The 24,386-nt window shown below is 56.4% G+C and overlaps 1 protein-coding gene across 1 annotated transcript in view; it reads left to right on the forward strand.

Annotated features, from left to right (window-relative positions):
• HIVEP3 (HIVEP zinc finger 3) overlaps nucleotides 1-24,386 on the forward strand; it is a 95,326-nt gene that overhangs the window by 60,123 nt on the left and 10,817 nt on the right. The window contains 1 exon segment of the mRNA XM_049617390.1: nucleotides 20,423-20,598. Within this exon segment, the coding sequence (XP_049473347.1) occupies nucleotides 20,423-20,598 (176 nt within the window).

Raw genomic sequence — 24,386 nt, forward strand, 5'->3', positions numbered from 1 at the left:
CCATTTGCCTTTTCCACCATTGCTTGAAGTGAGGCCCCCTATGGGGAAGGAGGTAACATGGTGTGAGCCCCGTCATGGCAGGTGTGGGGAAGTCTATCGCCTGTCTCCGTCTCAGCTTCCTCATGGGTAATTAATCAGAGGATGTGGGAGAGGGCTTGAGCCTTGGAGTCGGGGCTGGGGTCTCAGTCCTGACTCTGCCATCGCTGGCTCTGAGATCATGGACGGTGCCTTTGCTCTTTGAGAATCTCAGTTCCCGTCCGTAGAACGAATGTTGGCCACGTGGTCTGGGTGAACCATCTCTGGCCGTCATGATGTCACACGTAGGATCTTCCAGTTCTTGTCAGCAGATGAGCTCATTTACCACTGCAGTCGGTACCGGGAGGAGATGTGGCTCAGACACAGTCTTCAAGGGAAAGGGCCAGGGTGCCGTGCAGGCCATTGTAAGCCCTTGTCTCTCCCCGAGGAGGAGCTGGCCTTTCCTAGCTTTCAGAGGATCTAATCCAGGCTCCTCTGCAGGGTACCCCTACCTGGGCAGGAGTCTTTGGCCATATGCCCCAGCCTGAGATGAGACATCTGTTGGGAAGAATTTCTTTCGGCGCCCGGAGCTGGGTATGGAGTATTGCTTGCCTGAGCACACATAGGTGAGGGGGACAAGGAGGAAAAAAGAGGCTAAATCTCTAGGGTTCTCTGGCCCCACAGCTCAGAAAAATGAGAAGAGAGTTGCTCTCTCCCCATGGTCTGGAGTCTCCTGGAGGAGGGGGTCCCAGCTGCGGTGTCTCCCCATCAAACATCAGTGGCTCCTTGCTGTCCACGGGGTGCAGGCCCAGCCCCAGGAGACACTGATGCCTCCAGCTGGCCATACTCCGCTGCCCTGTGTCTGCCCGCCTTGCTCTTTGGTGCTCCTGGGGTGCCCTTCTCCACTCTGGAGGTGGGGAGGCTTCCCAGGGCTGTTGTGAACGTTAAGTCGGATCAGACACCAGAAACTCTTGCCCGGAGCCTGGCACAGTCCGTCCCAACCCCACTGTCAAGCAGAGGGCATGGGTGGCATCCTTTGCTCCCTGCGCTCAGAGAGGAGCACCCGCCTAGGTGTGGCGGTAACAAGAGCACGGCTTTGGCGCCAGCCAGACCTGGGTTCAGATCCTGGCTCTGCCACTGATTAGAAAGTCACTTAACCTCTCAGACTTCGCAGCTGGAGAGTGAGAGTAATAGTACCTATTTGTCAAAGTTGTTGAGAATAAGCGGAAACAATGTTTGTAAGTATCTGGCACGGTACCTGGCACGTAGTAAATTGACCTCTTATTCTGCCATGAATTATCGGTATTTATTATACGATTGCCTCTCCGAGTAAAGGGTAAATTCCTGGTACCTGCCGCCTTCTACGAGCACTTTGTGGTAAAGCGTAACCTCGGAAGCCATATGGCCTGCGTGGGAATCCTGGATCTATCAGGGTGACCTTCTGATGTTGGGTAAATTAGGTAATGCCTCTGTGCCTCAGTTTCCCCATGCATGGAAACGGTAACAGTCATTACATCTCAAAAGGTTTGCATGAGGATTTACGAAGATGCTCCATGTAGCAAATGCCCCATGCTTGGTGCACAATCAATACTCAGTAAAAGTCCACTGCTCTTGGTATTCTGAAAGGGTCCCTAGAAATTACCTAACCCAGATTCCTCGCTTTGCCAATGAGGAAACTATGCCCTAGGGAGACATTAACACAGCATGTTAATGACGGAAGCCATCCTGTTGACCCCCACTCAGAACGTGCCAGTGGGAGGCAGGAAGGAAGGTGGTGTCATACGTATATAGGTGTGTGTGAGGTATGTCACTGTACTGACAGCAGGGAGATGGTTCTGGAATGGTACTGCCTTGGAAATGTGCGGTGCCTTCAGCTACCATGAAAAGAGATGACCAACCCCACAGGATTCCTTTGGTTCTAGAGACAACATAGGGTGGCCTGGTTGGGGGGGCCACAACCCACACAGGTTGAGGAGGGCACCCATCCCCAGGCGGTGGGCCATGACTGGGGCTGGTGGAGCGTGACCAGCTGGGGAGGCCTGGGGTGGCCTTGGAGGGAGGAGCTGGGCACCGAAGCGGGTTCTAGAGACAACATAGGGTGGCCTGGTTGGGGGCCACAACCCACGCAGGTTGAGGAGGGCACCCGTCCCCAGGCGGTGGGCCATGACTGGGGCCGGTGGAGCGTGACCAGCTGGGGAGGCCTGGGGTGGCCTTGGAGGGAGGAGCTGGGCACCGAAGCGTTGGGGGAGAATGCGATATGGAATTGGCAACTTGCTCTCAAATGGTTCGGGGAGAAAGTTGTTTCCCCCCACTATGCTTTTAACTTTTCTGTGTGTTTGTAACAGTTCCAAAATAGAAATGTAAGATAAAAAAGAGAGAGAATAAATTTGGCTCGGAAGAAAAGAGACTGAGGAAGCCAGAAATCGAGGAAAGAGTTGAAAAGGGATACGGGCTGTCAGGGGCTGCTGGGCAGATTTCTGGACAAGTGGAGTCAGCCAAGGCCAAGAGGGGGAGCTGAGGGCATCAGACCAAAGGACGAGTGGGGCCTGAAGTCCAGGCAGAATTTTGGACCCATGATGTGGACGGGTGTCATCTGTCACTGTGGGTGGCTTACAGACTGAAGAGGGACAGCCCAGCTGGCAGGAGGGCTGAGGGAGGTATGTCCTGGGGCATAGCAGCCAGCAGAAGACAGATTGGGCCGGAGCCGGGCAGCAGGGGGCCTGGTGTGCCAGGCAGGCAGGTTCCCAGGAACATGGTGGCAACAGACCGGGCAGGACACAAGAGCCAAAACGAGCCTGAGGCAGCCAGCAAGAAGCCAGGCTGTGAGTGAGGCCTTGTGACCTTCTGGCAAGTACGGCTGGCAGACTGGGGCCAGGAGGCAGCCAGCCAGGGGCCAGGCGAGGGCTTCCGGGGACTGGAGCCAGGAACAGGGAGGGCATCTCCCCAGGGATGGTGGCAAGGAGTGGAGGCAGCTGGCAGGGTCCAGAGGGCCAGAGAGGCTTGTCCATAGGCTGTGCTGTACAGCCTGGGGAAGGATCTCTAAGGGGTCAGGTAGGAAAGCGTATTCACCCAGTGGCGGCCAGATCGGATGCAGGCTGATTCAAAAGGAAGGAGAGCCATCCCCTGACAAAGAGGAGGAGGCCAGTTCCTGTAGACTTTCAAACGTCAGCAGATCGGGCAGCTGGGCTGCCTCCGATCTGTCTCTCAGAAGTTTCTGGGACTGCTTAGCCTGCAAGCTCAGGAGCAGATTCTGAGAAGCGTGATTTTCCTAAGGGCTGTAACCCACTGGCGGTGGCTCTCTGTGGACTCTGGGTTCTCACCATCACAGTGAGTGGTGCATCCTTCGAGTGAGGGAGGCAGCTGGGGAGTTGCATCCTCTCTGTGACCAACAGGAGCCCCATGGGGCAGAGCAGGGGATGGGATTTGAATGGGTCTGGGCCCAGGCAACCCCTGGTTCCCAGGGGGCCAGCCACAGGGTGAGCAGTGACCCAGGAACTCCCACCGGGGATGGAAGGATGCAGCAGAGGTGGGACTTGGGCCCGGCTGCAGCCTCGCCAGACAGACGGGTGCTGTCCGCCCGGACCCCAGCAGGATATCGGGGGGTCTGGCTGCTGCAGGAACCCACGGGTGTCCCCACACTGATCTAGGCTCTCTCCCTTCCCCGTTTTAGAGGACTTAGTCTGCCCCGTCCCTCTGAATGGCCCCCAAAGGTCGACTCTCACTTGAGGCAGAGGAGAAGCTGCTGTGAATGTAGTCAGGCTCTGCCTGGGGTCCAGCAGGATGGGGCCTCACGCCTGCTCATGTCCCCATCAAAGGGGGGGTGCCCTTCCCCTCGCTTCCTTGGGTCTCCTCTGCCCAGAGTGGCAGGAGTCCCTCTCAGTCCAAACAGCACACTGAAAGCAGCAAGCAGGGCTCCCCCAGGTTCGCTGGCGTCAGACCACACTGGCAGGGGGAGCCTTTCTCTCCAGTACAATGATGAGATGGGGGTCAAGGGCTGGTCTCTGCAGCACGGCCCAGAGGAGCCGGTTGGGGTCCCAGCAGCCTCGGTAGACAGGCCTGGCCATCCGCCACGGGGCCCCGGGGGGCGCTCTCAACACCCCACCTGCTGGGTGGGCCTAGGGGACACTGTCACTCTCCTCCCAGAGAATCACAGCACAAGCTCACAACGCTCGGAACTCTGCTTCCACCCTTCCAGGAATTCCTCACAGGCCGCGTTCCCTCCCTGGACTCCTGGGCACTTGGCTCCTGCCCATGTCAGCCTGCTTCACGGCAGGTGCTTTGTGTCTGCAGCTACCTGGGTGAGAGCCTCCCGCAGGCTGTGACGCAAACCATCAGCGTGAGTTTGGGCAGTACGTGGACAAATGCTCCTTATTTCCTCGGTCACGTTCTATTTTAACGTGTGTTAGAAATAACGTAAAACAACACACGAAACCTGCAGTTCTGTGACGGTGAGGCCTTAGGATGATGCCTGGCGGGGGCGGGGGAGGGGACAGGACACACAGGGGCATGCTCAGGAGGCCTGTCTCTGAGCTCTGACTCTGGAGACCGCGAGATGGGGGTCCTCGGGCTGGGTTCTGAAACACCAGCCCCTGGAGCATCACCGCAGCCCTTTACAGTCCTCCTAGAAGATCACTTCCGGTGGGTAGGGCATGGCAAGAATTGGAAGGAGGCAGCAAGGAACTGGAGGTTGGACACTCTGGGCTGGGTCCTTTTCTATGGTTTCGGGGAGAATCGCTGCTCCTGGAGTCCAGGAGACCTGGGAGTGGCCTTGGCTCTGCCCAGATGGGCCGTGTGATTTGGGGCAAGCTGGGACAGGGGCCCTGGGAAGCATGGAAGCGGCCTGTATGGGGAGGCAGAGCAGTGTCATTGGGAAAGCTGGACACAGGCTGGACTGGGGGGTCCAGGACCGCAGCCTCGAGCCAGCCCACCTGGGCTTGAGTCCCTGCTCCGTCACCTGCTGGGTGTGTAACCTCTCTGTGCCTCCCTTTGTCACCTGCAAAGCGGGGAGAGTACTAGGGCTGTGCTAGGACTGAACGTGTTACCATGCGTGTGCCGGCACCCGCAGACGTGCAGTGAGCGTCAGCTTGCGGGGCCCTGTCCCTCCACTCTGACACCTGGATGGCTTTGCGCAGGCGGCCATCGAACAGGAGGACCGGGCACCGCTCTGGAAGCACCTCCGAGGACGGGCAGCAGTTTGACAAAGGCATGGGCAGGGGCGGGTTGGAGGGTGGGGGAGAATTGTTCCAGATGAATGAACTGGCAGAGGGGAAGGCCGGAGGCTGCGAGAACAGGGAGCTGATGCGGCCTGAAGCGGCCGTGAGTGGGGGGCAACCAGAGAGGTGGGAGGTGGGGGAGGGGCCTGGGGTCCCGCCACAGCTGTCGGTTGCGGGTGGGGAAGGACCTCTGTCCCTTTCCATTCATTTCATTTTTGTGAGAGGACAGGGGGGATGAACAAATAGGAATTACTGTAAATTGTAAACACGTCGTGCGTTTGGAGCTATTTTTAAATCCCCAAAGCTTGGCATTTCTATGACTCCACCGCGCAGTTGGCCCTAAAGCCTGGCTCAGAAAGAGTCTTTGCTGGCGCCCCAGTTCCCTCCGGTTCCCTCCAAAGCACCGCCTCCTCAGTCTCTTCCCCCTGCCCTGGCCTCTGTGTGACCCATGCTTCTCTGCTTCAGTGCCTTTGCTGATGCTGTTCCCTCCTCTCTGGAAGGCCCCCTCCCCCTCTTCAACCCCAAATCGTCACAGCTGACCTGTCCATCAGGGATTATTCCCATGGCGCCTCCCTGACCTTCCTCACCCTGCCACCGCCTGCCAGACTTCATCTCTCCTTCTGAACCCCCAGGACCTGTTATCTTCCCTTAACTTGACATTTTTATTTTCTGTTTGGTCAGACAAACGGATGTTTCCCTGATGGCTGGCCTTAAAGCCCCCAGGCAGGGGAACTCCACTTCGTAAAATCCATGCGTGGTTTAAACACGTACGTTTAAAAATGTAGGCAGCGGCACAATACGAATGATCTTTGGTGTGATATATATGGTGCCACTTACTAGCTGTGTGGCTGAGAGCAAGTCGCCGTGCCTCTCTGAGCTCAGTGTCTCCATCTCCAGAACAGGGACAACTATCTCTATGTCATAGGCTGTTTTGAAACCCGGGGGCTGGAGGGTGCTTCAGCGTCTGTCCCCATTCTCGGCAAACGCCAGGGGATCTGCAGGAAATGTTAGCAGGATCTGTTCCCTTTCAGGCACTTAGAGCTGACTCTGCATCTTATCTGGACTTAGCTCTATAGCCACAGGGTCACTCTGAAAGGCACCGCGTGCTGTAAATAGCAGTTGTAAGTGACACTCGGTCCCGGCCAGGCCAGTGCTGCTGGAGGGCTGCCCGTGGCTTTCTGGAGACACCATGTTGACTCAGTTCTCCACTGGGCACCCGGCCGAGTGCAGGGAAGTGTGTGGGGAGCGGTCCCGGTCATCTGTAACGAGGGCACGCCCAGTGACATCAGCCCTGCCTTGGGAGGGGGGAGTCTTTGGTCGTAGTCCTGGCTCTGCCATCAACGTCCATGCGACCTTGGGTAAGGCACACGCCCTCATACACCGGGGTCTCCTTACTTAAAACCTTTCTGGTGTATCTGTTCTATCGGTGTAGCTGGACCCTCTTGAGAGCTCCTTCTGTTCTCTGTCTGGAACTCTCCTCTGTCAGCTCTCGGCCTGCTGAGAAAAGCGTCGCTTGCTTTTCTGTGCCCAGGGGTTGACCATTCTCCGGCCCCGCGGGGAGCCTGCTTCAGCCCCACCTGCCTTCCCCGCTGGCAGCACTCACCGTGCATACTCAGGAACGACCCCAGGTATAACTGACTTCAGCTCTAGTGACCACCGGTCGAGGTGCAGCACGTGGCCCCTTGGGCTGAGCCCTGTTCCGACGGCAGTGCCCCGCCCCGTTGTCCCCCCTTCATCTCCATCTGCAGTAACCGCAGCCATCGTCTGTTGGGTGCCTGCTGTGCCCCCGGGTACAGAACTGAGCACTAAGCACCTCACAAATAGAATTTCTAATCCTCATCACCACCTGCTAAGCCGTATTTGTACACATATACACACGCACACACATGCCCATTCTCCAGTTGAGGGGGTCAAGGCTCAGAGAAGCAAAGGAACTTACCTACGGCTCAGATAGTGAGGAGCAGAGCTGGGAACCAAAGCCAGCCCTATTGGTTCTGGATCTGTGTCCTTTCCACCACAGCTCCATGCACTGGGGCGCCCTACTTTCTGCGTCCTCTGACGCTCGGCCGCCTGCATGGCCGGCTCCTGATGAGACCCCGTTGCTGCCCCGCCCCGGCCCTGGGTGGACCTCACCAAACGCTGGTGCATGGAGATGGTGGACATGGCAGTGCTTCCCCAGCGGCCGTGGCGAGGGATGGACATCTCTGCCCTCTCCCTCTCTCCTTCCACGCTCTGGAGAACAGGCACCCCATCAGCAGCATCTTCTCCAGCCGTGAGAGCTGGAAGGGCGTGTGAGCCAGAGAAGAGCGTTGGGGGTTCGGTGTCCTGCCTCAGCTGCTCACTGGTTGTGTGACCTCGGGCAGGTGATGTGACCTCTCTGAGCCTCCCTTTTCCTCATCGGAAAAAGAGGAACAGCGCGACACACAAGGGATACTTGAGCTCCCGTAACGAGGAAGATGCCTGGGTCATGCTAAATGATCATAGATGCGCCGTTGGTATTGCTGTTGCTGATCTTGTCCGTCCAGTGCAAACGTGTAGCTCAGAAGTCATGCCAAGTCCAGCAGCCAGTGGGCCAAACCATTCTCAGCAAGTCTGTCAGACAGGAGACTTTCCAACTTCACCTTGACCATAAAGGTGATATAGAGCTCCCGCCAGAAGATAAAGAGCCTTCTGGGGCTGTGTCAGAAGCTGTGACCTCTTGAGGCATGCGGCCCCAGGCTGAGACTGGGGGTCACAGAAGCAGGGTAGCTGGCTCCCAGAGATGCAGGCTGTCAGGTGCCTGAGGATGGAACGTGACGACGGCTCTGTCTGAGGTGCTGTTCCCAGTCCAAGAGAAACTTCTCCAGGGGCTTGAGAAGCTTCGACATCCCCTTCACTGACCTTTGAGGATTTCAAAAGAACCAGCCTCTGCTGCCTCTGCAGCAGCCTCTGCCTCATTTCATACCCCGTCTCTGCTTTCTCACGTCCAGTACCTGCTCACGCTCAGCTTCACCTTCACCGTGCCGGGGACAGGTGACGTGTTCTCTGCTAGCTGGCCCGCGTGCCTCTTCATCTCGGACCAGACTTCACGGAAATGGCATTTCTGAAGGAGAGCCGAGCTGGTGGCGGCAGGTCTCAGTCTGATCTTAACGTAGGAGCTCTGGGTTTTGCCACGTCTTCCCACCCTGCCTGCCTCTATGCAAAGTGCCTCTTCCGTCTGTCGTGCTGAGAACTGTCCAAAGCATTGAAAATTTTCACAGGGGGGTGGGGGGCGCCTGGGTGGCTCAGTCGGTTGGGCGTCCGACTTCGGCTCAGGACATGATCTCACAGTTCGTGGGTTCGGGTCCCGCGTCGGGCTCTGTGCTGAGCGCTCAGAGCCTGGAGCCTGCTTCGGATTCCGTGTCTCCCTCTCTCTCTGCCCCTCCCCCGCTCATGCTCTGTATCTCTCTATCTCAAAAATCAATAAACATTAAAAAAAAAAAAAAAAGAAAGTTTTAACAGAAGGGAAGGTGAGATGTGATAGGCAAGCAGGAGCTCAGATCGTCCGTGACGTGACCACTCCAGCTTGTAACTATTGCCATGCCCCCTCCCCTCCACGTTCCCCTCATGATGACACTAATTTGGCTGTAGTGTTGAATGGTCACACAGTTAAGGTGACGGGTTGGAGAAAGGCTATGTGTACAGTTAAAACTGGCACAGCGCCCCCTACCAGGGGAGTCTTGTTTTGCAGTTGGCAAGCGCAAATAACCCTTTATTCTTAAGCTTGGAATTCCTTGGAAAGCTCTTACGCATTTTGCGTCTGTATCCTCTTGACATGGCTTCTAAGGGTTTGGTTAACTTCCCTGAGGCTGCACTTCCTGCTGCTGCCTTTTCTTTATCTGGACCTTGATCCTTCGTCCTACTGATTCCCGTTTCAAAAGTATTCTCACGTGGACAGCTGGAGTCTAAGACTGGTCAAGCCCCCTGTTGTGTGGGTCACGTGTCACAGGGGGAGCCGAAGCTGCCTCGGCCATGGATTCAACCTGAAAGTTTGGATGCTGGCATGTTTCCCATTCCAAGTCAGCAGCGCCATCTTCAACACCAGAACTGGTTCCTCACCACCATCGCCTCCGCTGGCTGCGGTCTTAAAAGGCTTCCCAGGGCAACCGCATCCCCATCAGCATGTTTTGGATTCCTTTGCAAACCTGGCGGGGCTGGGGAGGAGGCAAAGGAGATGAGGGGGCGGAGCCTCCATCGGTGACTGCTTACTCTATCAGCTGGTGCCTATGTGGCCCCAGATGGACAGTTCTACGGGCATTGTAGCACCAAACCATTGGCTTCCTTTCTGATTTGGGTGAGAGGGACATCTCCAGGCTTCTCCGTCTATAGAAAACTGGGCCGTTTGGTTTTCCTTACATTGGTGAAGAATAAATTTAAAAAAATTTTAATGTTTGTTTTGAGAGAGACAGGGGGGTGGGGGGGCAGGGCAGAGAGAGAGAGAGGGAGACACAGAATCCAAAGCAGGTTCCAGGCTCTGAGCTGTCAGCACAGAGCCCGATGCAGGACTCGAACTTGTGAACTCTGTGAGATCATGACCTGAGCCAAAGTCGGACACTTAACCAACTGAGCCACCCAGACACCCCAAGAGTAAATTTAACTGTAGTGAGTGCTAACAAACAGAGCACTAGAGAGAGCAAGCACTGACGGAGCGCTCAGTACATGCTAGGCACTGTTCTAAGCATGTAACCTGTATTAAGGAAATTAGCCTCACAATAATCCTATGAGTATACACTATTATTTTTCAGTAGTTTTTAAGTGGAAACCTATCATACATAGAAAAAGCAATCCAAGTCATAAGTACACAGTCCATGAGCCATTACACAATGAATACACCTCTGTAACTATGCTCACCTACCCCCAGGTCAAGAAATAGGACATTATCTCCATTTTACAGATTAAGGAACTGAGGCACAGAGAGGTTAAGTAACCTGTCCAAGGTCACAGAGCTAATAAGGGGCGAAGCCTGGTTTCAGCCTCGGGAATTCTGGCTCCTAAGTCCGATTCTCTTCATTGCTGCACTTCACTGCCCGCTAGGAAAGCTATTACTGGGGGACACCTTCCCAGGAGGAGACCTTGCATTCACTGTGAGATTCGAATACGCTGCACGGCCTGTTCTCATTTGCCTCTCAGTGCATATTTGTGTCTCTGTGCTGCAGGAGACACTGAGGCTTTAGAGACCACAGTGGCACAGCAGTCGATAGCCATGGCTCACAAGCATTGATCAGGCACTTAGTGTATACACATTTCAGCAGCTGCTACTCTAAGACAGCCTTGGGCAGTGTCCCTTCTAGCTGCGGCCGCACTGCGGCCTCAGCATGTGCTTCCAGAACACCACTCGGACTGAACACCTTCCCCATCCCCCACTGCCTGCTAGACACAGGCCCAGCTTTTGTGCTGGCATCTGAGACTTTCCTAAGCCAGCCTCAACGTGACCTTCCCGCGTCAGTTCCTGGCACTGGTCCTACAGAATTGTGTTGTGGCTTCCACAGCAGAATTCCTGGAAAAAACACCTGTCACAGATTCAGTGCTCAACAAATGACAGCCCTTTCTTTTTCCGTGATAAGAGATTACACCTCTGACCCTGGCTGACTTTCTTTTTGGTGCTTTTTTAGTAAAGAATAAGACAGGTGTTCAATCTCCAGGATCTGGTCATGTTCCCATTCTGAGCCTGCTTCCTGTCTGGGGAAAAAGGAAGGGAAGCTGGAGGAACCAAGTGATCCCAGTCCTGCTTCAGCTGGGCTGGGTCCAGCCCCCCACCCCCACCCCCCGAGGGGCCCCTGGGTGCTTATGGCCCATTCCATCTTACAAAGGGCAACCTGGAGGGACCTGGGCCGGTCTGAGAAGGAGTCGGCATCCACCCTGAGTGGAGTAGCTGGGACTATAGCAATGACAGGCCTGGAGGAAAGCAGTCTTGGGTGGAGTGGCACGCTTTGGACTCTGTCACGTGAAGCGGAGTAGCACTAGCCAGAGCTCAGACTCGGGTGGGAACACAGGTTGACAACTTTCGCTTCATGGAAGAAGAGCTCCCCGGAAACCGTGAGACCCCAGGTGCCAAGGCGTGTGCACTCATAGGACAATGTGCACCCACGGGCCTGACAATGACCACATCAGAGGATTCACAACGCTCCACCACCCGCCCCCCCCCCCACCGGAAGTCTGAGGTTTTAAGGTCCTGCCCAGCATGGATGTTGTTTAACAGTAATTTTCAAATTGTTTTTAAATTCTCAGAACTCTGTTTTTCCAATGTTTATATTTTATTTATTTTGAGATAGGGAGGGAGAGCGCAAGCAGGGGAGGGGCAGAGAGAGAGAGAGAGAGAGAGAGAGAGAGAGAATCCCGAGCAGGCTCCGTGCTGTCACTACACAGCCCAGCTTGGGGCTCCATCCTGTGAACTGTGAGATCATGACCTGAGCCGAAACCAAGAGTCAGACGCTTAACCTACTGAACCACCCAGGCACCCACAATGAACAAAACTCTTTTCTACAGGGTTCAGTTTACACAGATGCCTGGTCTGAGAAGTAGCTCAATGCGGAGGGGAAAGGGAGGGTGCAGAACCCCCGCGCTCAGCCTCCCCACCTCCCTGAGTGAAAGTCATTGTTCTAGAACCCTGCGCGCCAGGGCCTGCTGAAGGCTGGAGCAGCCCTGTATAAGGTACACATGTAAGGAGTGCACGCCTCTTTGGTGGTTTCACTTCTCCGAACATGAGAGGCCCAGCTTCTGGCTTCCTGCCCCCCTCCCTGATCTCCCTGTCTGCTCGGAAACAGGGCCTTTGGCTGCATTCTTTTGACCCTAGCCGGTGGTTCTGGATGTCTTCACTTGGTCACTCACTCCACAATATCTCCACCGACTGTACCAGTGTCTTTAGAATAAAAGGCGCCTCCTATTCTTAGATCTGTGCCTGCTGGGTCCCCAGAGCTGCTGCTGTCTCCTGGGCAGCTGGTGCTGTCTACTGATGTGCCCCTAGAATGACAAGTCGTGATGGTAAAACCAGGGAATGGTCCAGTGCCACAAATGCAAGCCTGCGAAATGGACAAGGACTCACGTCAGTGGGGGTGATCCTTCTGGAAGGTAGAAAATTAGGCTCCTTGACCTGGTCTCCCCTCCCGCCTCTGTCAGGCCACCCGACTTCTGGAATCTGTCTTCTTTCCTCCTGCCCCTGCCTCTGCCCTGGTTTGGACGCCATACATTACCAGATGAAAAGCGTTTCTTCTAGGAAAACCGCCTAAGACCCCCTCCCCCTCCCCCTCACTGGCCCTCCTCCGATCATCCATAGCACTTTGTACATTGAGGGGTTTCTGTTTTCTCTTTGTTTTATGATCTTTTAAGTACCTGTTAATTCACACTTGAGACCAAGGTCAAAGTCTTATTTAGCTTTGTATTTCTGGCCCTGGCCCAGCCTCAGGCTCAGACCAGGCCTTCATAAGTATTATTGAGTAAATACACAGAGTACTGCTTAAAATAGACACTCCACAGGTGGGCTCTGTGCCCATGCCTGAATTACACACGTGCTGTGGCATTCCTGGCCCAGCAGGCCTGTCCCTGGAGTGCCCATTAAATGCCCCCGACCCCAGATGTTGTGATGTAATGTCATCTCTGCAGAACCCAGCAAAAGGAGAATCTAGGATGGGCTCAGAACCCAGCGAGAACTTCCCCTGTGGCCCACAGCCCAGCCTCCCGAATTTATTTTTCACCAAGGGGTGTGTTCCCTACCTCTTGGCAACTAAATATTTGTGACAGGTACACAGCTCAGTGGCCTCTGCCACCTGGCACTTGTTCCTCTTCCCATGTCCTTTCCTTTTGAGCTCCCCCAGGAGTGTGTCACTGCAGACAAGCTGACGGGCTCACTGTGGCCTGACCTCATGGGGGCACAGTGACCCCTGGGAACGGACTCTAAGCCTCAATTCAGAGGACAGGCTCCCTGCAAAAGTGGGACTTAGAGCGACGGTGTGCGTGTTTCCGATCGCATCTTGCTTTTGCTTAGAGTGATGATCCGCAAATTTGGAGGACTGGTGAGAGTTTAATGATAAAATATTAATAATAAATGGAGAGGTCAAGAACATACCGACAGAAAAGCTTCATAGGATCTCAGATTAGGAAGGTGACTTGGAGGCCATTGAGTTCATCCCCCTCATTTAAGAGAAAAACGCAGCTTGGTGGAGAAAAAAGTCATGGTCATGAAGGTCAGACGTGCCCCTACCAGCTTCATGACCTTGGGGAAATTACTTTGAACCAGAAGTTTAGCTCTGGGCTGGATCTGCCTCTCCTTCTATTTTATTTGCCTTGAATTGTGTCTCTTAAAACAGGTGATTTCATAGCAGTTAAGCACCTGAACTTTGTAACATGTGACCTGTGTTCAAACTCTAGCTGTTAACTTACTGGCTGTGTGACCTTGGGCAGGTTACTTAACCTCTCTGTGACTCCATTTCCTCAGGTGTAAATGGGGATGATTAGAGCCCCTGTCTTAACGGGCCACCATGTGATTTAAATGAGGTGACGCATAGAAAGCATTTTAAATAGTGCTTGTTACCCAGGGAGAGCTATATAAGAGTAGACTAATATTCATTTTTTTTTAAATCTGTATTTGTGGTTTTCTCGAAAACCTGGAAGATCAGCCAACATCATGCAACACATGGCTGGAAAGGTGTAGCCACTGTCCCTTTAGAGAGGGACTGTATCCTGCTTTCCAGCCCGCTTCAGCCCCCACCCCCATGCCACCGCTGCTTGCTTAGTCTTCTTTCCACCCTCCCCATTCCTGCCTCCATTTGTGCAGGAATAAATAGGTCTATTTATTTTTATTGGAATCAACATGAAATATTTAGTGGCTAAATATGCCCATTTTACAGCAGGTCGTAGGAGTAAACAAGCTGTTCCCCTTCTGTCACTGAGCTGGCCGTGTCACGGGCATGCAGTAGCCGTGAATTTCCTCCTGCTCCTTGGTCTCCCAGCCTGTTCATCTGGCCTCTGGGTGAACAGTGCTAGTGACAGGGAGCTCACTACCTCACAGAGCCGCTCCATTGCTGGATCTTTGTCATATGCAGAGCCAAGAACAACTCCCCCATCACCTTGACTGAAATGCATTTAATTTCCACCACATCCCCTCTTCTGGGACCTGGAGCAGAGGGATGTGCCACGTACACAGAGTTCCAGCATGCCTGGTGGAAGCTGCAATTTTCAGAAATGTCTGTGAGGAGTCTAGAGCCCCAAGCCAAGGGGTCATGTGCTGAATGCTCATAGTCCGGGAGCTCGGCATCCTCAGGTACGGGATTGGAGGAGAAGCAGCAGAAGGCAGGAGGTCATACCGTGTCGTGTGTAAGAGCACTGGGGGCAGATCTGGGTTCCAGGCTCTGCATCACCTCTTTCTAGTTGCCTTGTCACTTTGGCAAGACACTCAACCTCTCCGTTTCTGTTTGCGTCTCTATTAGAGGAATAGAATAAGACGCTCTTGAAGATCCTGGCACCTCCAGACCTCTCCCACCAGCCTTGTTCATTGCTTGACCGAAGGCGGCAGAACTGAAAGCTGCATCCAGGCAGGGGGTCTGGTGCCACGGCCATGGTCGGACTGGCCGGGCTCTGCTCAGCCGCTTTGCTGCCTGGCCATCACAAGTCTGGGCCTCAGGGAGTTGAGCTGTGTGGTCTCAAGGTCCCTCTAACTAAGACATTCTGGAACCCAGAGAAACACCTATTTTTCTCGAAGAACAAAACCAAACATTTCGCGGACTGGCTGATACTGGTTTGTCAGGGAAGCAGAAGACAGGCAGGTAGACAGAGAAATGGCTCCCTGTCCCGGGAGCTGTGAGTCAGCTGCTTCCAGGCCTGTCAGCATGGACTGTCTTGTGGCCCCGGAACAGGCAGGGGGTCCCTCACTTCTCCGCCCTGGATCAAGGGCAGCCTTAGGCAGACGGGGAGGGGCCAGCAAACCTGGGAGGCAGGACTGGGCCCCTAGAGGCCCCACCATGGTTTTCTGGTTTCCTGCCCCGGCTCTCTGCGGGGCATTTTTCTGTTAGCTGTCAACACCTGTGGGTCCCACCCAGCGCTGGCGGCCCTTTCAGGAAGGGCTGGGTGGAGAACGATGCTGTTCTTGTTTGTCTGCAGTGTTACAGGGCCCTGGGAATCCTGGAGAAGGAAAGTGCTAAGGAAACCTTGGGCAACATCATCTGAAAGTATTTGTGCAGCAAGTCTGTGCAGAGATGGGGAGCTGGGCAGAAAGATCGCTGATGGGCTGATCTTGGCCACGTCACTTAAACTTCTTGGGCCTTGGTTCCCTTTTCTGTAAAATGGGGACAATGGTAAAGGGCTGATGGGAGGACTGGTTGAGGTCGGGGCATGTGACGGTGCTTGGTGTATCTCCAGGCAGTGAAGATGGATTGTTTCCAAGGGACTGAAATCGACCTACCCAAGGTCACCCGGCAAGCTCAAGCAGGAGCCAGAACTTGGACCCAGGTCTCATACTGACCTACATCCTGTGAGCAGAACAGTTGCTACCGGGGAGTGGGGAGTGTTCAGCCAGTCCATCGTGGCTAGGAGGACCTGGCTATGTGGCCCGTGGGGTGGCCACAGCATTGGGTTGAGCCTGTGCTCTAGCCTCCGCGAGTGGGGATGTCAAGGCCGAGAGGCTGATTATAGCAGAGCCAGGGAGAGAAGGCCTGGGTTTGGCTTTCTCGTGTGCAGTCAGATGTGCCGGGCACTTGCTGGGTGTCAGGCGCTGTGCTAAGCCCTGGGGATAGGCCAAGCGCTGAGGCGGACACAGTCCCTCCTTCATGGGGATCATGGGGACCACGCTTGTGAGAAAACCGCAGCTCGACAGTGTGAAGGAGGGACCCCCAGGCTCAGAGGTGGAAGAGAGGGCTCCAAAGGAAGGGACCTTTTGGCAAAGTCCTGAAGGAGCAGAGGAGCTGGTCAGATGGAGGGGGGTGGTGCTGGGGAGGGCGGAAGGCCAGAGGAAAGGGACACTGAGGCCCCGTGATGTTTGGCACAGTGGGGAGCGGGGCTCTGGAGAGGTAGCAGGGCCAGGTGGTGCAGGGGCAGGGCTTTATCCTGAGGGAGATGGGGGGGGGGGGGCGTCGCCCCCAGGCTGGGAGGAGAGGCAGGACTCCCAGAGGCAGAAGGGAAAGCCCTTCTGGCTGCTCTGTGGAGAAAAGATGCCGCCTCAAGGGGGAGAGGCTGGTGGCCCTGGCTAGTCCAGGCAGGAGGCGGGTCTCCTTGGACCACACTTGGTCAGGGCTGTGGTGATGGACTGAGTATAAAGAGAGAAGGCAGCGGAGGCACTGAGGGGGAAGCCCAGGCTGCCGGCCTCACCAGCCGCAGAGGTGTGCATGCCATTTACGGAGACAGGCACCCAGAAGGAGGTGGTACTGAAGGAGGGACATGGGAACAGGGTTCTGGCATGTGGGTGCAAGGTGCCTGACGACCACCAGGCGAGATACTGAGGGGACAGCTGGATGTGCAGCAGAGAGGTCAGAGCTGGAGAGAACAGCGTATCCATTGGCTGTTGGGTGATAAGTCAGGTGTTCACAGAGGGGGTTCACTGGGAGGGGTGAGGAGAGGAGAGTGCAGGCTGGAGCCTGGAGAGGGGTAAGGAAGGAGCTTGCAGAGAAGGGTCACCAAGCCAAGCAGGCGCCTCTGGAAAGCAGGCCAAAGGGCAGACAGGAAAAGGCAGCTGTCCTTTGGATTTAGCAACCCGTGAACTTGGCAAGGACAGCCGGCCAGGGAAGCTGGGTTGTGGGGGCTCAGGAATTGGGGTGGTGAGGAGGCATGGACAAACAAGCATGGACCGTTCTTTCCAGGCTTGGGCTGAGGAAGGAAGCAGAGGGAGCAGTCGCTGGAGTGGGTGCGGGTCCAGGGAGGCTTTGCAGTTGGTTGGTCAGTTAGTGACAAGATTGAACTGAGTGTGTGGTCCATGATGGCGGAACGTGCCAGAAAGCAGAGGCAGAGGCTTTGGAGCTGCTGGGGAAGGGGTGGGACCTCTACACAAACAAGGGGGGGCTGATCCTGACCCGGCGTGCAGGGTGGGGAGCGGGGGGGAGGGAGGGAAGTGAGAAGTGGGGGATGGTCCTACCCAGGAGGAGGGTCCAGCCCACACAGGACGGCTGCCCCAAGCCTGTCCTTGGGCTGGGCCCTTTGGGAACCACAAAGCTGTAAAGCTTTATGGATCCTGGTCCCAGCTTTCAAGGAGCAGAGAAATCATAGGCTCCGAGCCATTCAACCAGGACTGCCCTCGACAAGGCCCGAGGCCCCTCAGTAACTATCCTCTTCCATATCTCCGTGACGTTGGCTCAGCTGGCCGCTGCCCCCTCCAGCCCCTTTCCCCTGGCTTCCAAACCTCCTGAGCTACCAGGAAGTTCCTGCTTTGGTGCCGTCTTTCTGCCCACCCTCACATTTGGGAGGCTTCTAGGCCCTTACGCTGTCCTCCTGTTATTTTCAATCCTGTCCTGAGTGGTCAGCTTCCCCCTCACAAATCTGCGCGTCCCATATGCCGAGTCCTGAGGATTTCCAGCCGTGTCCTGGGCATTTCTTCAAGTCCTCCTCACAGGCATCTCACACTCAGCAAAAGACTAGAGTCCTGCATTGCTTCCCTCCAAGCCCCCAGATGGTATCACTCGAACCAGCCAAGTTGAAAACTCTGATCTTTGTTTCTGCGTCACTGTGACCCCTACCCCCTCCAGATGGCCGCCTGTCCTACGACATGTGCCTCTTACAGGGACTCGAAGTCTCTCCTCCTCCACACCATTCCCCGTGCTGCCAGGGAAGCATCTTCTGTCTGAGACTTTATCTTTGAGACAACTTTGATGGAGTGGAGTCTACACTTCTTAGCATAGCATTCATTCCAGCCTGACGGAGATGGTGATCCAGTTGGTCCCGCCCTACCCACCTCATCTGCTTTCACCCACCAAATCCTCCGGGCATTTTAACACCTCTTGCCTTTGTTCCTGGTCCCTGTCTGGACCAGCTTTCATCTCTCGCTGTCCTCCCTGGCCCTTCCCAGCCCCCTTGTGCTCCCCAGCAGGTTGCACACACCTTCCATGGTCAAGGCACACGAGTCAAGGCACAACCCTTGAAGGTTCAGACAGAGTCTTTCTGTGCGTGTGTGTACGCGTAAGCTTGTCATGTAGGCTTGCTGTAGAGGAAGAAATGAGGGGTCCAAGAGCAGCCTCGGAAGATGGACTCCAGTACCTGATGCTGAGTTGGCTTGAGCCTAGGGTGGAGCCCAAATACAGGAGAAGTCAGACTGATGGTGGGCCAAGTGCCCAGCACCCACCACAGCAGTGGGGTGGAGGGAAGGGGGACACCAAGGGATGCCTGTGTCGATGGACGTTGGAGCAGGGGGAGGGTGTCGTGGACCCGGCGAGCAGGGCTGAGCGGAGGTTGGTGTCCAGGTGGTGGCAGAGCCCCCAGTGCTAAGAGACTAAGCCGTTCTCACTTCTCTCGCTGCGAAAAGGATGCTCCATCTCAGAATGGGTCCCAGGGGCAACAGAGGGACATAGGAATTAAAATCAGGTGTGGGTAGCTGCTTTGGGTCCAGGAGTCCTGCTGTCTGGGTGCGACCCTCTGTCACTGGGAGATCGCCATCCCCTGTTTGCCCATAGGGTGCTCTTCAGCAGAGTGACGAGAGTCGTGTCTCCCTACCAACCACCCCCACGGCCTCCATTTCTTCCCCTTGAGCACAAGATACCACTTCGCCCTGGTTTTAGATGACGTAAGAGGCATCCGTTGGCCGAAGCTGAGGTGACAAAAGCCAGGACCCGTAGGGACCTGTGGACAGCGGTCCATGGTGAGAGAGTGTATGCATGAGTAGGAGTGCGTGTGGCTGTGCATACGTGTGTATGTGTGAGTACGCGTGAGAGTGTGTGTGAGTGATCCCTCTGTCGCTGCCTGCTGGCTCCCTCCCTTAGAGTCCCTTCTTTCACGTCATCCTGTGACATCCTCGCAGCCATAAGCTGATGGTCCCTGCAGAGTAGGGTTGAGTCCCAGCTGCTGTCCCAACTTCCTCACCCTGTCCCAGCTACCTCCCTGTCCCCCTGCGCCTGTTCTGAGTTTGAGTGCCAAGGCCCCCAGGCAGAGACATGTTGTGCAGTGCGAGTGTGGGGCACAGGCAGGCCTCTTGCTGGGTTCTGGGGCATGCTCAGCTGGCCAAGAGGCCACACCGCCCCTAAGGCACCCATGCCTCATGAGTCAGAAGGCTCTCCTGGAATCATCCAGGAACCCCTCCACTGGCTCCATCATAGCCTTTCCTGCCCCAGTCAGGAGACGTGCACATCTATAGCAGGCCAACAAGGCATTTTGATGAGGATCGTATCGAGTGAACCTCATGGGCTTCCTTCTAGGTGGAAATAAGAGCATTCTGATTCAGGTCCAAGAACACTGGTGGCCCTGAGGCCGGGCAGGTGGTCTGGCTGCCCCAGGAGCCACCCTAGGAAAGCTTTTGGCCCTGCTCCTGTGACCCTAGGGGATCACTGGAATCTGGGTCCTGAGAGCTTTCCAGCTCATCTGGAGATAGGGTCGTGCAGAGAGCGCGGGGCTCCTGGTTTCTCACTCTGAGAACAGGGAAATGATGGCCGTCCCTCATACCTCCCCTCACACCAGTGTCCAGGTGGCTTCCTCACAGACTGTTGCCCATCGTGAGAGGCGGATAGGCTTTGGGGCAGATTCAGATCCTCCTTCCATACCTTTCTGGCTGTGGGAGCTTGAGCCTCGAGCTCTGAAGGGCTCTTGCTCGTGACTGTGATTCAATTTGTGTAAAGTGCCCAGCACAGCGTGAGCACTTGGCAAATGGTAGCCGCTAGAGCTGTGGTCGTCACCTTCTCTCACTCTTGTCGTTCCTCTGGTGGCCCAGAGTGGCTGTCCCTTGTGGGCTGGTGTGGAGGCTGGCTCTGGAGCGGAGGCCCTCTGCCAACCGGTGGCTTCACTTCCCGGCAGGAAGCACAGGGTCTGCTGCCTCTAGAGAGAAAAGAGGGGGCAGCCCTACCTGTCGGAGGGCAGGGCAGGTGCAGGGGTCCATGGTGGATCCCCAGGGCGACCACCCCCACCCCCACCCCGAGGTTCTCTCTCGTTCCGCGTCCTCCTCTCCTGGTATCCGTAACGGGCTGGATGCGGCTAGCAAGTGTGTGCATCTTCTGAGGTGGGAACCTGCCTCTTCTCCTCCTTTTTTTTTCCTTTACCATGACGCCTGTTGCTCATAGGTACAAATCAAACGAAGAGTATGTATATGTGCGAGGCCGCGGCCGAGGGAAATATGTTTGTGAGGAGTGTGGAATTCGCTGCAAGAAGCCCAGCATGCTGAAGAAACACATCCGCACCCACACTGACGTCCGGCCCTATGTGTGCAAGCACTGTCACTTTGCTTTTAAAACCAAAGGTAAGAGACAGTCAGCTGGGGCACTGCCCCTTCCCGCTGTAGGGAGCTCCCCTCTGGGAGCCCTAGCACAGAGCTCAGGGGTCCAGACCTCTCCGCCTGGGGCCTGGGGCACCCCCCTTCCCCGGGCTCCCCGGTGGCCGAGCAGCCGGCTCCAGACTGGGCAGTGGCGCCCCCTGGCTGCTGCAGCCTGTCCTCTTGGATCCCACACCGTCCTCCACCTGCGCGCTTCCCCCCGCCCGCCGCCTGATGGCGCTCTTGCACACGGTTCCTGGTTTTGATTTTATCTCCTCACCCCGTCCTTCTGCATGTCTCCTTAGCCCTTTGTCCACCGAGCTGGTGAGCTCCCGCAGCTGCACTCGTCACCACCACTCTTGCGTTTGGAAATCCATTCCACTCCGAGCCACTAAGCACACTCGCATGGTCACTTCTCATGGCAGCGCTCGCCCCTGCCTCCACCCGCCTCACCACTCAGACCATGTTCCTGCCCGCCCGGCTCCTCCGCCGCTCTCCCCGCCACCGCCCCGGCTGGCAGCCCTTGCATTCCGGCCCCAGCCGCACCCCGAAGCAGGGTCAGCACAGGCCCCGGCCGTCATCTGAGAAAGGAAGAAGGACGGGCCACGGAGGGCACGCGTCCCACAGAGCTGTGCTAGGAGCTGGCGGTGGCCTGGCCGGCGGCAGCTGCCCGGCCCTTCGTGTGAGCAAGTGGGGCCGAGTCCGTGAGACTTGGATCAAGCCCCTCCCCCCACTCATGGCGTTGACTGTCCCCGCAGGCCAGGCAGGGAAGATAGTGCGGCTTGCCCTCTGCTTCCTGGTAGAGGAGCAGACGTCCAGAGGTGAAGCAGAGAAAGGCCTGGGGCTCTCGGAACCCCCCCTCCCCGGTGGCTTCAGCCTCTTGTGTGCTGCAGATTCTTGGGGCAGGGGCATGGGGGCCCTGGCTTCTCCTTTGAGCAAGTGGGGGGCCTCCGGGCTGGCCCCCACTGGAGCCTTGTGGTGTTTCTGCAGGAAGAACTGGAGAACAGATTCAATTTTGCCACTCGTTGACCTTTCTTCTGTTGGTGACGCTGTGCCCAGTGAGAGAGGTTGGGCCGCAGCTTTGAGGGGGCCCCGGCGGAGGTGGCCAGCCTTCCTCACTTCCTCCTCCTCTTGCTGGCCCCTTCCGTTCTCTCTGTACTGGGTCAGGGGCCAGCTCACCACATCCCCTGGCTCATGGCCCTTCTCTGACCGAGTTCCACCTCTGGTCTCCTAACCCCCTTCACCGACCCCTGCCCTCCTCTGCCTTCTGGCATTCTCAGCGGACCTCAAACTTTCCCACTTAGGCTTTGGTTGGAATGGAGGTGCCGTCCCTCCCGGTCTCTTTCTCTGGTCTTCTTCTCTCTTGGCGTCCCATAAACAGTGTTCCAAGAGGTCCCCAGGGAAGGCAGATAGGCCTGGAGCCCGGCCCCCTGCCTCGTGCATGCTTCCAGTCCCAGAGCCCTGCCATGTCCAAGGCAGCACAGCCCCGCCTGCCTCTGCCCTGGGTGTGGGCTCTGTCCCCATGTGTCCCCTACAGCCCCACCCCCTCTGGCCTTAGGCAGCCAGTGGACCTTCATGGAGAAGAGAGATGGGAATAATTCACTGATAGTCTAAGTAACAGAGTAAAAAACCTCTTGTCCAAAACCCTCTTGAAGGTAAAGGAAGTGAATCTGCCCCCCAAAACCAAGTGATCATTAATGCTAGAGCTGTAACTAGAACCCAGGACCCCTGTCTCAGGGCATCACCCCCCATCACCTTCCTCTCTTGAGCAGATCCCCCCCTTTCCTGGAAGGAGTGGCAAAATCAGGTGGCTGATCAAGTGGCCTCTAGAGTGGGGTGCGTCCAGGGGACCCCACTGTTCTGTTCTCAATGTGAGGAACCCAGTCTTGAGAGTGCATCCCAGCCCAGGGCCATTTGGGTTCGCTGTGCCCAGCACACAGAGAACCATCTCGGAGAGCCTTCACCTTGACACATGAGACTAGAAAAACCCATCCGGCTAAGTTCTCAGCCAGGGCAGTGTCTCCAAAGAGGGGTCCCTATTCAGGTCCCCCTGCCTTTTTGGAGAGAAAAGGCCTGGTCTGTTTTTGTCAGGTCTGAGAGAGGCCGGGTCCCCGGCAGGAACACTTCTTTTCCAGCAGCTCTTTTCATTGGAGGCCATGCCAAGCCTACCGGCAGTCCCCGCCCTGGAGGGTCCAGAGGGTATAACCTGAACAGAGGGGTGCAGATACCACATATGCCTTGGGGCGTGGAGTCCTGGGTGTGAAGGCTTGCCCAGGCCGCCCCGAAGGCCAGGCCCAGGAGTCTCTGTTCCCAACCAGTGATCAGCGAGGGTTCTGAGCTCTCTTCAAATGCTCGTAGAGGCTTCCGGAAGACAATACCTTCAGAGCCAAAGCAATAAGCGAATCTGAAATGGTAGAATCTCAAACTCCGTGACTTCCGAGAGGGACTGGTGGCGGGTGGGTGATGGCAAGTTGCAGCAGAGAAAGCTTGCCGTTGGCCCTCACTGCGTGCCGGGAGTGAGGGAAAGGCAGCACACTGAGTCTTCTGTTCCTCCGGGGCCGTGTGTCTTCCGGGAGGCGTGGGCCTTCCCCATCACTCGGAAACCTCAGGAGCCTCCTCTTAGGCTCTCGGCTTCCTTCAGGCTGCCATCCCCTCCCTCTCCTCACCCTTGGGCTCTGGCTGGGCCTGGTGGTCTTCAGGACCCTCCACCACCACCACCTGGCTGCGCCCAGGCCCGGAGAGCCCTTCCTGTCCGTCTCTGTCTGCCTGTCTGTGTCTCCGTCTCCGTGTTGGACATTGTGGTGGCAGCTCGGGCCTCTGGGCGCTAGCTGAGGTGTCTCAGTGGGTAGTGCCGGGAAAGGCTGCCGGGATGTCCCTGTGGAGGTCCGGGGGTCCCCTTTCCTCTTCTTAGAGGGTTCCCAGATGCCAGCAGGGTGACTGTGCCGTGTACAGGCCCTTGCGCCGGTCGCCGCAGGAGATGGAGATGACAGCTGTGGGCAGGCCTCAGTCTGTCAGGCCTGCAGGGGCGGAAGGAGGGCGGTTGGTCAAAGCTGAATGAGGCAGAGTCGTTGGACGATGCTCTCAGTGGAAGTTCTACCTCTCTTCCAGCCACTCATCATGTTCATCCACTTGCCTTTCCTCCTTCATTCCAGGACTGTGGGGCTTCCGGTGAGGGGTGGGACAACTGGTGTGGAGCTGGGGACTCTGCCTGGCCAGCCAGGGCTCTGCCCCTTGACAGAGAAATGGTGTCCAAGCCAAAGAAGATATCTGCTGCCATTGGGTATACCTCCCTCAGTTCACAGAAGAGGTCCGGGGAGGGGAGGGCAGGGAGGGCACCGGGTAACACTCGGGGCTGCTCAGCCAGCCTTCTCTCCTGTAACCCACATGGCCTGTCCTGGCAGAGCCCCCTCAGACTCCGTGACTCCTCCCTGCGGCCTCCAGGGGCCACTGGCACCTTCTCCTGGGAGCCCCTGAGCCCAGACTGGAGGATAAAGTCATTTGCATCTTCATTTCAGCATCTCTGTCCTCCACACCCAGCATGGCGCGTGGCAGAGTCCCTGGTGCTCAATAAAGAGTGATTGTCATGGGGGTGGGGGGCACACAGTATGGGCGGGAAGGCGGTTCCACGTGGTGAACGTCTGCTCTCTGCCGGGCACACCCTGCTACCACTCTACATGCACTCTCTCATCAGCTCCTCCCGGCATCCCCGAGAGGTAGGTATTGCTTGAGAGTTGCAGGAAGTGGGGGCTCAGAATGTTCGGAAACCTCCCCAAGAG

The sequence above is a fragment of the Panthera uncia genome (assembly GCF_023721935.1).
Source record: "Panthera uncia isolate 11264 chromosome C1 unlocalized genomic scaffold, Puncia_PCG_1.0 HiC_scaffold_4, whole genome shotgun sequence".
Classification (NCBI taxonomy): domain Eukaryota; kingdom Metazoa; phylum Chordata; class Mammalia; order Carnivora; family Felidae; genus Panthera; species Panthera uncia.